The following is a 13,281-nucleotide window of genomic DNA, read 5'->3' as shown; positions in this document are numbered from 1 at the left end:
CACAGGAAGTAAGACCCTCACTAAGGCAGAACTACCACAGTATAAACTGAAAAATTGCTAATAAAATTCATTATTAAAGTGATGCTGGATTTCTAAATGACATTGTAACTGGTCCCTTATTCTTAATACTAAAGTAGAGATATATAATAAATATAGAATTGATCACATTAAACATAAGTTCTATTTTATTTATGGCATAGAAACACTTACTTCATTTGATTCTCGAATCAAGTCTGCAATATCCACTTTGATATGACTGCTTTTTTTCCCATCACTTACATTTGCACCCTGCTGAACACTCGAAGGCAGTGGGCTATCCTTATTAGTGACATTGTCAAAGAACCTATGCAAAAGTGATACAAGACTGGTTGAGGTAACATGCAGCTGGTGATGTTACATGATAACTGATTTTGCCCTAGTTAGTCAAAGATGAATTTCAACTACTTGAGCAAGCCCTCTGAAGCAGTAGAATTTAACAACAATTTAATGACAACTTAACAACAGTTGAGTGCCAGGGTACTGTTGGGTACAGTGGGTCGGCCTGCAAGTAGTCAAGTGAGGTTTGATCCCCAGCACCAAATATGGTCCCCCAAGCATCCCCCAATATGGTCCTTGAGTACAAAGCCAGGAGTAACTCCTGAGCATTGCCAGTTGTGGCCCCCAAACCAAATAGGAAGCAAATTAAAGCAATGGCATGGTAATGAAATTGAAATCAGAGGAGGAAGGAGAAGATGAAGGAAATAAACATGCTTCAAAAACGTTCAGCAAATAACAAAAAGCCCAGTATGAAAAATCAAGGAACATGTGAAAGAGGTAGCACTGTCCTCCTGTTGTTTATCGATTTGTAACATCTCCATTGTGAGACTTGTTGTTACTGTTTTTTGGCATATCGAATTCGCCACAGGTAGCTTGCCAGGCTCTGCCCAATGGGCGGGATACTCTCAGTAGCTCGCCGGGCTCTCTGAGAGGGATGGAGGAATCGAAACCGGTTCAGCCACATGCAAAGCAAATGCCCTACCCACTGTGCTATCGCTCCAGTCCATGCAAAAGAGGTAGTGAGGGCAAATAATAAAGCTTTGATAGTGTTCTTAAGGCCAGAATGAGATGTTTGTACTTATATGAATGTAATGAGATTCTGTATGTAATGGAATTTGATGTATGCACCATTACAAGGCAGAGTCTCTTGCCCCAGCACCTGGCTGTCTTCACCAGGGCCCCTCAAGGAGGTGGGTTGAGATTCCCTCCCCACCCTGAGCAGAGCCCCAGCAGCCGAAGCCCTCTGGAACCCAGCCACAGTGAGGCTCAAGACCCCTCTCCACACGTTTGGATGAGCCTCATGCATGAAGGAACTGGCAGAGGAACCCAGGTGTGCGGGACCTGGGGCTGAGATCTCCAAGCCTGCTCGGATTGGGACTGGGCCTCTGGCGCCCAGCTCCCCCATTTTCCAGTAGCTAGGCAGTCACACCCAGAAACTGCCCCCCCCCCCCCGTGCCATGTAATCCCATCAACGGACAACATCCAGAGACTATAAAACCAAGCTCCCAGAAGCACGCGGCCACGACATCCTATAGCCTAGTTCTCCCTCTTGGAGAACCTGGCAAGCTACTGAGAGTTTCCTGCCTGCATGGGAGAGCCTGGCAAGCTCCCGGTGGCGTATTCATATGTCAAAACAGTGACAATGATGGGTCTCATTCCCCTGACCCTGAAAGAGCCTCCATTCTGGCACCGTTGGGAAGGATGAGTAAAGAGAGGCTTCTAAAACCTCCGGGCTAGGATGAATGGAGACGTTACTGATACCACTTGAGAAAATCGACGATCAATGGGATGATGATGATGATGATGATGATGATGATGATGATGATGACCATTACAAGAGTTACCCAATTAAACTTCATTTATATAATATTTAGGTAGTGTACATACACTTCACATATATTTCATTACAAAATACTGTTAATTTGTGGGGGTGGGGTTGGTCCACACCTGGAGTGTTCATGGATTACTACTGTTTCTGTGTTTAAAGGATCACTTCTGGCAGGGCTCAGGGGACCAGCTGTGGTGCCAGGCATTGACCCTGGTAAGCTGCATGAAAGGCAAGCGCTCTACCTGCTGCACTATGACTCTGCTTCTTTACCTTACAAAACAGTATTCCCTGGAAAGGCACTAGGCAAATAAAGCTCAGCCTAACTGACCAAAACCAGGTGGAAACCAGAACAATTTTTCCCACTGGATATTTAACATTGCCAACTACATTCCTCCCCACCTTAAATTAATTTTACCTAAGTATATTTTAAAGTTCATTCTGGGCAATAAGTCAAAATTCCAGTATATGGAATCAACGGTATTAATAGAACTGTACAAATAATTTAGAGTTTCATTTCGAAGTGGTTTACTTTGGCTATATTCTACTTGGCAACTGAAGACTGGACTTTAGGTGTAGATTTTTCATTAAACTACCTTTGTGAGCTTGGGCAAACTGTTCAAGGTTTCCATAACTCAGTTTCCTCATCCTTAAAATAAAATAAGGGTGACCCCTGGGTGCAGAGTCAAGAGTAAGTCCTGAGTAAAGCGGGTGTGCCTCCCCCCCGCCAAAACAACAACAACAAAAATGAATTTGAGCAACATAATCTCTAATGGTGTCTTCACATTTAAATCATATGGTATGGAACTGGAGAAACAGTACAGGCGACAGGGGGCTTGCCTTGTATGTGGCTGACCCAGGTTTGATCCCCAGAACCTCATGTGCTCCACCAAGCCCACCAGGTGCAATACCTGAGCATAAAGTCAGGCCAGGTATGATGCCAAAACAACCTCCCCCATATGTTATGGGACTGACAGTACCTGTTTAAAGTTGTCACAGCTTCAGCATCATCTTTACATGCCAGCAGTTTATCTAAATTATATTCAATTATAGTCAATCCCAGCTGTAAAATGGCCCGTATTCCATCATAGAAGAAACAGTCCACCACGTTCACTGCACTTTCAATAGGCAGCACACTAATAAAAAGTGTGAGAAACCATGAAAGAGAAACTGAGGAAAAGAATGTCATATCAGTCATCCGTTCTGTGAGCTGGGGGAAGTGGTCCCTGCTAAGTTCCTCAAATACTGCCTGATCCACCAAGGCACCTGAAAAACAGAAAAGAGGTTTTATGATGAATACCTTTCAAAATGATTTGTTTTTAGTATCCTAGTCCTATTTGTATGCTGATGTATCTAACTTCTCTTTTATAAATTATGACCTACTTCAGTGTTTTATTTATATTTTGTGTCTGTATCTACTAGCAGCATCATGTATCAAGTATTTGAAAAGCTCAATTCAAACGTCAAATGCATTTAAACAGTTATTTATTGAGTATTTATTATGTGCAGAAATCTGAAATAATTATGACATGAGATACATCAATTTAAGAAATGGCTTCATCTTAAAATAGCTTCTATCTAGTCAAACTTAATATAAGAACATGACTATAGCAAATGACAATAAAATAAAATGACCCGAAGGAAAGTATGCAATTTGTGCTACATGAATGGATCTGGAAAGAGTCAAGCTGACAAATATAGAATGATTTCTCTATATGCGTATATAAAGAACTGTAGTAGGGATCCCAATTAACAGATGCCCAAAGGCAACAGAAATTGAGAATTGGTTTTCAGTAGGAAACTTAGCACAAGCAGAGTGTGGGGGGTAATTCAGACTATGGTAGAGGGAAGCAGACAGTCTGGTGGAGAGTCTGTGATGGAATGTTTAATGTATAAAATCCTACCAATAATAGTTTTGTCGACCATGGTGCCTAAAATATTGTTTAATAAGTAACCAAATGGTTTATGAATGTACAAAAGGGAGATCACTTATGGTTTTATGTAGGGAATCATAAATCTTCTATTTGATGACTGAAGAAAATATACAAAGAATTTAATTAAGAATTTAATTCTTGGCAGAGAGAAAGTAGAGTGGGGAGGGCATTTGTCTTGCACATGCCAATGCAAGTTCTACCCCTGGCACCATATATGTTACTGTGAGGACTACCAGCATTGATCTCTGAGCACAGAGCCAGGAGTAAGCCCGGAGTACCACCAGGTATGAGCTCCCTCCCCCTGCTAAAAAAACCACAAAAAATTAATAATTTAGTTCTTTTTTTCAAACCATTCAATCAACTATAAAATTCAGTAAATATGGAGATTTTTATGTTGATTAACATTCACAACTTATCAAGAAATTATTAGAAATTACATAGTAGTTCCCAATATTTCAGATTTCCATTGTTTTAGCATTAAAAAGATGATAACACTTATATTTTCTATTTTAGGAACAGAGCTTCCTTGGGAGGGTTGGGAAGTGTCCTTGGGATGGAGGTAAAGGGAAGTGGGCACTCTGATGATGGTTGTGGTGTTGGAATGATGTATGCATGAAAAGTGTTATTTAGATATTGTAAACACTGGTACCTCAATAAAAAGTTTTTCAAAAACAAGGAAACATCGGGCATTTTATTTTATTTTTGCTTTTTGGGTCACATCTGGCGATGCACAGGGGTTACTCCTGGCTCTGCACTCAGGAACTATTCCTGGCAGTGCTCAGGGGATTATAAGGGATGCTGGGAATCGAACCCGGGTCAGCCCTGTGCAAGGTAAGTGCCCTGCCGCTGTGCTATCACGCTAGCACTGGGCATTTTATTTTATAGAGGTCCATTAAACAAACTTTCCAATCAGGTATTCAACAACATGCCAGTGAATGGGACATGTGAAATCACTTGAATATTATTTGCGTTTTATATATTTCAAAATATACTGGGGCGATAGCACAGCAGGTAGGGTGTTTGCCTTGCATGCAGTCAATCTGGGTTCAATTCCTCCGTCCCTCTCGAAGAGCCCGGCAAACTACCGAGAGTGTCTCGCCTGCATGGCAGAGCCTGGCAAGCTACTCGTGGCATATGAATATTGAAATATGCCAAAAACAGTAACAACAAGTCTCACAGTGGAGACATTACTAGTGCCCGCTCGAGCAAATCTATGAGCAATGGGATGACAGTGATAATGACAATGATAATATTTCAAAACCTCGGGGTAGAGAGATAGGACAGGGGTTAAGGCACTTGCTTGTCTATGGTGCAGCCAACCCTGCGTTTAATCCCCAGCCCTGCATAGGGATCCCTGAGCACCACCAGAAGTGATCCCTGAGCACAGAGCTAGGAGTAGGCCCTGAGCACTGCTGGGTGTAGCCCAAACCTCTCCTCCCCCCACAAAAGAAACCTTAGTTGATCAGTTTATTCATTTGACTGGCAATTGGCTGAGCAAGAGATTTAAATATTAATAAGAGAAAGATTTTTTATGTGAGAATTAATTTTTTACCAATGATTCGACGATTAAAATAATCAGGCAACATTCTTTCACAAACAGCAACCAGAAGCCAAAATGCTTCTTCCTCTTTCGCATACAGAAGCAATACTGAAGTCAAAATGTTCATTGCCTAAAATTAATAGAAAATATTAAAGGTGAGTAGGGCCCAAGTAATTACATTTTCCCTTCAAACACAATAGTTCGTAATAGTAACAACTACAAGAGTAATTAGAATATAAATATTGGAACATCGAGTCACTGCAAAGCAATAGGAAGTAAAGTCAAGATAACATTTGCTATCACCTATTTTATATAGTAAATTCAATGAAAACAAAGTAGTAATATTATGAATATAGAAGACAGTAAGCAAAGCCTCTTAAATGTAGGCAGTATAATTTCAATAACCAAATAATCATAATTATTGAAAATCTGGGAGCTTGGTTTTATAGTCTCTGGATGTTGGTCGTTGATAGGATTACATGACTGCCGGGGGCAGTTTGTGGGTGTGACTGCCAAGCTATTAGAAAATGGGGGATCTGGGCGAAAGAGGCCCAGTCCCAATCTGAGCAGGCTTGAAGATCTCAGTCCCGGGTCCTGCACACCTGCGTTCCTCTGCTGGTTCCTTCATGCGTGAGGCTTGTCCATGCATGTGGAGAATGGCGCTGAGCATGGCTGTGGCTGGTTTCCAGAGATCTTCAGCAGCAGGGGTTCTGCTTGGGGTGGGGAAAGAGACTCAACCCACCCCCTCCGAGGGGCCCTGGTGAAAGCAGCCAGGAATCTGGGGCAAGAGACTCTGCGTCACTCTCTTCTGGGAGCTCAGTTTTATAGTCTCTGGATCTTGGCCATTGATTGGATTACATGGCTGCCAGGGGCAGTTTGTGGGTGTGAATACCTAGCTACTGAAAAATGGGGGATCTGAGTGGAAGAGGCCCAGTCCCGATCTGAGCAGGCTTGGAGATCAGAGAGCTCCACAAACTGCCCCTGGCAGCCATCCAATCCCATCAATGGACAACATCCAGAGACTATAAAACCAAATTCCCAGAAGCACTCGGCCATGACATCTTATAGCCTATTTCTCCCTCTCAGAGAACCTGGCAAGCTACTGAGAGCTTTCTGCCTGCATGGGAGAGCCTGGCAAGATCTCCGTGGTGTATACATATGACAAATACAGCAACAATGATGGTCTCATTCTACTGACCCTGAAAGAGCTTCTAATGTGGCAGCATTGGGAAGGAAAAATCTCAGGGCTAGGGCGAATGGAGACTGCTCGAGCAAATCAATGATCAATGGGATGATAGTGATAGTGAACAGTTGTAAAAAATACAAATGCGTGCGCGAGCAGAAGGGGTGTGTGTGTTCACATTCACAGGCTCTCAGGGCCCCTCTCTCTCTCTTTCTCTCTCTCTCTCTCTCTCCTTGTGTTCAGTGCTCTCAAGCCGCTGTGTATGGACTGGATCAGGATGGCTCCTCTTTTGTGCTCTGCTTCTGTGTGTGCTGCTGTGCTCTCTTCTGTTTGTCTCTATAGTCTCTCCTCTGGTTCTCTTCCAACCTCTCTCTGTCTGCTGTCTCTCCCAATCTCTCTTCTTCTGGTCTCTCTCTCCAGAGCCCTTCTGCTTCAGTCTCTGGAACTCCACTCGCTCTCACTTCTGACTCTGACTCTGATTCTCTTTGTGCTATTACTTTCCCCTGCTTCTGTCTCCAATGACTCCCTGATTCTCTTTCACTTTGTGCTCTGCTTCTGTGTCTTCTCCCCCTATTTCTCTTACAGTCTTAGTTTATATAGCAATCACATAGGGTGCTGACATAAAAGGTGGGTTGGACATTAACAAATCAATAAAGAGGGGTAAAACCACTCCTCCAGGAGATTAACAAAATCTCCGCTTAAGGGTGGGATCCCATCCAGGGTGTGTTCCTTACTTCTTTATACAGCTAGTAATCTACTTAAATAGTTGTAGTAAATCTACTTCTAATATTTCTAGCAATGTCATTCTGTATGAGCACAGTAAGAGATGTATCAAACTTGAAGTTTGGTTCTTCCTGAGGACATCTCACTATATATTCCAGACCACAGTCCTCAGGTTAGTTTAGTCGTCCTAACCCCAGCAGGGTCCTAGTCTTCTCGTTACTTTTGGATCATGACAGCATTTCTCTATGACCATGTTCTCAACTTATACTTGAGTATTGGTGGCACTTGGGCCTGGTCCATTTTGATGCTAGGGTAGCTTACAGCTTGCCCTGGGTCCACTCCGTCCCTCATCAGGACCCTGCTTTTGGGGTGCTAGGAACTAAGGGCAACTGAGTTTAGAAAGCAGATGCCCAGCAGTAAATATTATTGGAGTCAATCAACTCCCAAGTTACAAACCATGATATTAACTGTCTTCCTGTTAATATTAAATGTCCTTCCTGTGTCCACACAGAAAGGACATTGCTTTAAGGTAAACTAAGTTCCCTGCAGCAAGGCTGAGAGGACAAACCCAATGCTATCCTACAAATAGTGATTGAAAATCTGAGAAAATAACTTTTGTGCACATACTAAAATGGTGAAACAAATTTCACCTCTATTTTCACCAACTGCAAAGCAGAATATCCCTTCAATGTCAATCAACTTCAGTTGTGTCCAGAACCAAACACTTCTTTCCCTAGGGAAAGAAAGATCCTGTGCTTTGCTATTATAATTCAATTTGTCTTCAGACCCTAGAGCTATTCCTCTACAATATATTTTACATTTGTTTTATCCTCTCTAGTCCCTTTAACTGCATAGTTTCTCCTTCTAATTTAGTTTGGACACATCTGACCATTACTTTTATTTAACACTTGACCAAAATCTTGTTATAAAAGCAATGAATCATTAATATATAGAATTTGGAAAATGTGGAAATGTGTGGAAAAGTTAAACCTTTCCTACATAACCAGAGATCACCACTGTTAACACGCTGATGCAATTTACTTTTTGTGTTTTTTTCTTTCTTCTCTCTCTTTTTAAATTTGAACCGAATAATACATATTTTTCATTTAGTATTATATATAAAATGACATTATATAATTTCTAAAATATTATTTTGTTTAATCTTTTGAGTTTTGGTTCTATACCCAACAGTGCTCAAGGCTTTTTTATGTACTCAGGGATCACTTCTGGTAGGGCTTGGACAACCATATGGGGTGCTGGGAATCCAAACCAGATTGGTCTCATGTAAGGCAAGAACCCTACCCATTGAGCTCTGTCTCTCCAGCCACTAAAATAGTATTTTAAATGACTATAAGATTATTACAGGGGCTAGAGCAATAGCACAGTGGGTAGGGTGATCTGGGTTTGATTTCCAGCATCCCATATGGTCCCCCGAGCACTGCCAGGAGTAATTCCCGAGTGCATGAGCCAGTAGTAACCCGTGTGCAATGCCGGGTGTGATCCAAAAAGAAAAAAGAAAAAGATCATTATATCCATTGAGTTTAGCATAATTGAGTCACTATTGTATATTTTGGTCGATTCTAATTTTTCATAAATATATAACAATGAAATTAATCTTGCATAAATATTTATCTAAGTGTTTTATAATTTTCTTAGTAAAGATACCTAGAAATAAATTTTGTCTAATAATATTATTTTTATATGAGCTGATATCTCTGGGACATAATATAGGGGCCTTCAATGTGGTTGACCCATATTCAATCCCCAGTACTCCATACAGTCCTCCAAGCAGAGACAGAACTGATCCTTGAGCACAAAGCAAGGAGTAAACCCTGAGCATCACTGTCTAAACAAACAAGAAATAAGTTGATATTTTCAAGCTGTATTCCAGAAATACTACATCAACTTAATTTAAACCATTATGGTTTGTTTGGATGCCTAATTTACTACTGCTTGCCAATAGTAAGCATTATAATAACTATCATGGTCTATGCTGATTTAATAGTGAAAAAATATCTCTTCTTAGTTTTAATTTCTTTGAGGATGAAAGTTTTTATGGTTTTTGACCACATCTGGTGGTACTCGGGCTTACTCCTGGCTCTGTGCTCAGAGATTTCTCCTGGAGGACTCAGATGTGGACCATATGTGATACCGGGGATTAAACCCAGCCATATGCATTGCAAACATTCTACCCACTGCAGTATCTCTTTGGACTGAGGTTGAATTTTTTATGGTTTTATTATTAATCTATACTTTATGTTCTGTCATTCCATTTTTTTGTTTTTTTCTTATAAGTCTTTACATTAAAGTATCAATTAATTTCTTGTCAGATCTGGCATAATATTTTATTGCAGGCTCAATTTTGCTTATTATGTTCCTAGTCAGGAAGCCATAATGGGAATGATGCCAGTAAAAACGGCCTCTGAAAATGCTCTTTTTTATAAAAACAATAAGAATACTGGCAAAAATCAGGAACAGTCATCCTGTGATCAGAATTTTAGCCAACACTTACAGCAATTCAGAAAGCACTTATTTATGGAAATTACTAAATCTCAGCGAAAAATAAAACTGGTGGTTCCATTCCAACTCTCTCTTCTTAGCTTCAAGATAGCCTTAAAATCTTCAAGATACCTTAAAATCAACACTCAGGTGGCCTAGGATGACTCATGACAAAAGCTCCTGCCTTGCAAGCATAGGGCCATAGATGGCCACAAAATGCCTTGCATGTCCAACAGAAAATGAGATTGCTTTCCTGCCTCAAAGGAAATGAAATTGTCAAGTAGAACTACCACAAGGGCTCTTTCACAAACTTTTATCAGAACTTATGTGCTGGTAACAGGACCTTGTCCTCTGCAAGACCCAGAGAAATCAAAAGCAGCTAACAGAACTAAAGATCGAGAAATATCCCCCACATAATGAATTCTGAAGGAACAGGACCCACACAAGGAATATTCTGCTAGCAGACCTTACACGAACTCAAAGTTCATTAATTCTCCAAGCTAACCATTTCCCATATTTGCCTTATCCCCTCCCCTCAAAATATCCCTCAGCCCCATGACCACTGAGACAGATTTGAAACTTGCCTCCTTTGTCCTTGCTAGTTATGCTGACAATCGAGCATTTTCTTTTTTTTCAATAGCTAGTATAATAGACTTATGGATTTTTACATGCACCAGGAAGTTTGGCTTGGTAACGGGAAGGTGGTTGCTTTTTAACCTAGTATGAGGTCTTCTACAAGATATATAAGGGGTTGATGGATTTTGTTCTATGTAAGTTCTCAAACATTTCACTATGATATTATACTTTCTAAAGTTTTTGTTGTTTTGTCTAAATAAATGTGTTTTTATTCAAAATAATAATAACAGTAAGTTTGCGTTTAAGTTAAATAATATGAGCATGAAATTACTGAATAAAGTACTATCTACTCAGTGATGTAACATTAAAAAATTACATCCGAAGACCCAATGTGATTTATGCTGAATGAAACAATAAAACAACATATGAAAATAAACCAGTGCAATAACCATGTTAACATGATAAAGAAAAATCACATGATTATCTCCGCACACCCAAAAAAGATCACTTAAAAAATCTAATACCCAAAAGGCACATGAAAAAGTGCTCTACATCACTAATCATCAGAGAGATGCAGATCAAAACAACCACAAGATACCACCTCACACCACATCCAAAAGAACAAAAGCAACCGCTGTTGGAGAGGATGTGGCGAGAAAGGGACCCTTCTACACTGCTGGTGGGAATGCCGACTGGTCTTCAGCCCTTCTGGAAAACAATATGGACGATTCTCAAAAAATTAGAAATTGAGCTCCCATTTGACCCAGCAATACCACTGCTTGGAATATATCCCAGAGAGGCAAAAAAGTATAATCGAAATGGCATCTGCACATGTATGTTCATCGCAGCACTGTTTACAATAGCCAGAATCTGGAAAAAACCCGAATGCCCTAGAACGGATGACTGGTTGAGGAAACTGTGGTACATCTATACAATGGAATACTATGCAGCTGTTAGAAAAAAGGAGGTCACAAATTTTTTATTTAAGTGGATCGGCATGAAAAGTTTCATGCTAAGTGAAATGAGTCAGAAAGAGAGAGACAGACATAGAAAGATTGCACTCATCTATGACATATAGAATAACAGAGTGGGAGACTAACACCCAAGAATTGTAGAAACAACTACTAGGAGGTTGACTCCATGGCTAGGAGGCTGGCCTCACATTCTGGGGAAAGGGCAACTCAGAGAAGGGATCACCAACTATAATGTAGTCGAAGGCCATGTGGGAGAAGGGAGTTGCGGGCTGAATGAGGGCTAGAGACTGAGCACAGTGGCCACTCAACACCTTTATTGCAAACCACAATAGCTAATTAGAGGGAGAGAACAGAAGGGAATGCCCTGCCACAGTGACAGGGTGGGGTGGGGGGGAGATGGGATTGGGGAGGATGGGAGGGATGCTGAGTTTACTGGTGGTGGAATATGGGCACTGGTGAAGGGATGGGTTCCCGAACTTTGTATGGGGGAAGCATAAGCACAGATGTGTATAAATCCGTAACTGTACCCTCATGGTGATTCATTAATTAAAAATAAATAAATTTATTAAAAAAAAATCTAATACCCGTTCATGATAAAAAATAATCAGCAAGAATATTCAACTTGGAATATAAGGAAACTTTCTCAACATGATAAAAATAATCAATTAAAACACAAAACAATATCATATTTAGGGATATTATTGATGAAAGACTACTTCTTTCTAAGACTAATACTATCGGAATATGAATTCTTACCACTTATGTGCAACACTGAACTGAAGGTTTTAGCCATGTAAAACAGGCATGAACAAAAATAAGCCAAATTGCAACAGAAGCAGTAAAAGTATGACTACATTCAGATTTCATAATCATATCTAAAAATTTCTTTAAAAGTTCACTAAAAATTCTACTAGAACTAGTAAGTTCAGCAAGATTTTATAAATACAAGGAAAGGCTTCCTATTTTCGAAGTTTCTACGTTGATCTACCAAGCCAATGCATTGACTATCAAAATCCCTGCTGTCATTTTCTTTTCCCTCCTCAGAAATTAACACGACAATCCTAAAATCTATAGGGAAACACAATTCACTCAAAAGTGACAAAGCAATCTTGGAAAAAAATAAAGTTAAATAACTCACATTTTACAATTTCAAAACTTACCACACATCTATAGAAAATAAGATAATTTGACACTGATATAAAGATAGAAATACAAGCCAATAGAATAAAATTGAGTACTAAAATAAGCAGCTTTGGTCAACTAATTTCTAATAAGGGTTCCAATAAGACTAAGTGAAACAGTTGATGAAAATATGCTGGAATTAGATTTGATGGTGTTGTCATAACCTTGTGAATATACTAAAAAATTACTAAAGTGGCTGAACGGCCATGTTTCCAGAGGCACACAAACTAATATTGGAACCCAGCGGCTTTTGGCAGAAATGACTCTGGACTGTGCATTAAATTACGGCACTATGCCAGCCTAGGTGGGAAAGGGTGTTTGTCCCTTCTGCCTTCCCCCACCCTCCTGGTGGCGACATGGTGGCTGCCATCTTTCAAAGCCTATTGGAGATCCAGGTACGAGACTGCAGTGATGAGACAGGCGAGACCTCATGGGATGAGGGGTGGAGCTGACCCCTCTCCCTGCCCTGACGAGGCCCCGAGTTGCCACCCAAGACCTGTGCCTCTGGCTCCTGAATGACCATGATCCCAGAGGAACACAAACCAATCTTGGAACCCACAGCGGCTTTTGGCAGGAATCCCTCCAGACTTATTACTGAAATATCAGAAATCCAAAATCGCACGGCCGCTACTGTGGCAGTGCGACATCATATGCTCTTCGTAATCAGCAGCAGAAAACAAATTATCTAATGATGGCTTTTTGGCAGGTCTGGTTGTTGGGGAAAACACCACATAATAATGGTGGTTCTTTTGTCAAAATATTGAATGTAATCAAAGTGGAGTGAGAGTAAAGTGGAAATAATCTGCCAA

General features: G+C 40.5%; 1 protein-coding gene across 1 annotated transcript in view; it reads right to left on the bottom strand.

Moving 5' to 3' along the window:
* Positions 1 to 13,281, bottom strand: part of TBC1D8B (TBC1 domain family member 8B) — a 110,164-nt gene that overhangs the window by 26,717 nt on the left and 70,166 nt on the right. The window contains exons 11-13 of the mRNA XM_004606318.2: positions 5,348 to 5,465; positions 2,842 to 3,127; positions 211 to 343 (exon numbers count right to left, since the gene is read on the bottom strand). Coding sequence (XP_004606375.2) covers positions 211 to 343; positions 2,842 to 3,127; positions 5,348 to 5,465 — 537 coding nt within the window. The remainder of the gene's footprint in view (positions 1 to 210; positions 344 to 2,841; positions 3,128 to 5,347; positions 5,466 to 13,281) is intronic.

Source organism: Sorex araneus, chromosome X, assembly GCF_027595985.1.
Source record: "Sorex araneus isolate mSorAra2 chromosome X, mSorAra2.pri, whole genome shotgun sequence".
In the NCBI taxonomy this organism is placed as follows: domain Eukaryota; kingdom Metazoa; phylum Chordata; class Mammalia; order Eulipotyphla; family Soricidae; genus Sorex; species Sorex araneus.
The sequence above is the reverse complement of the archived record's forward strand: the minus strand, read 5'-3'. Positions and strand labels throughout refer to the sequence as shown.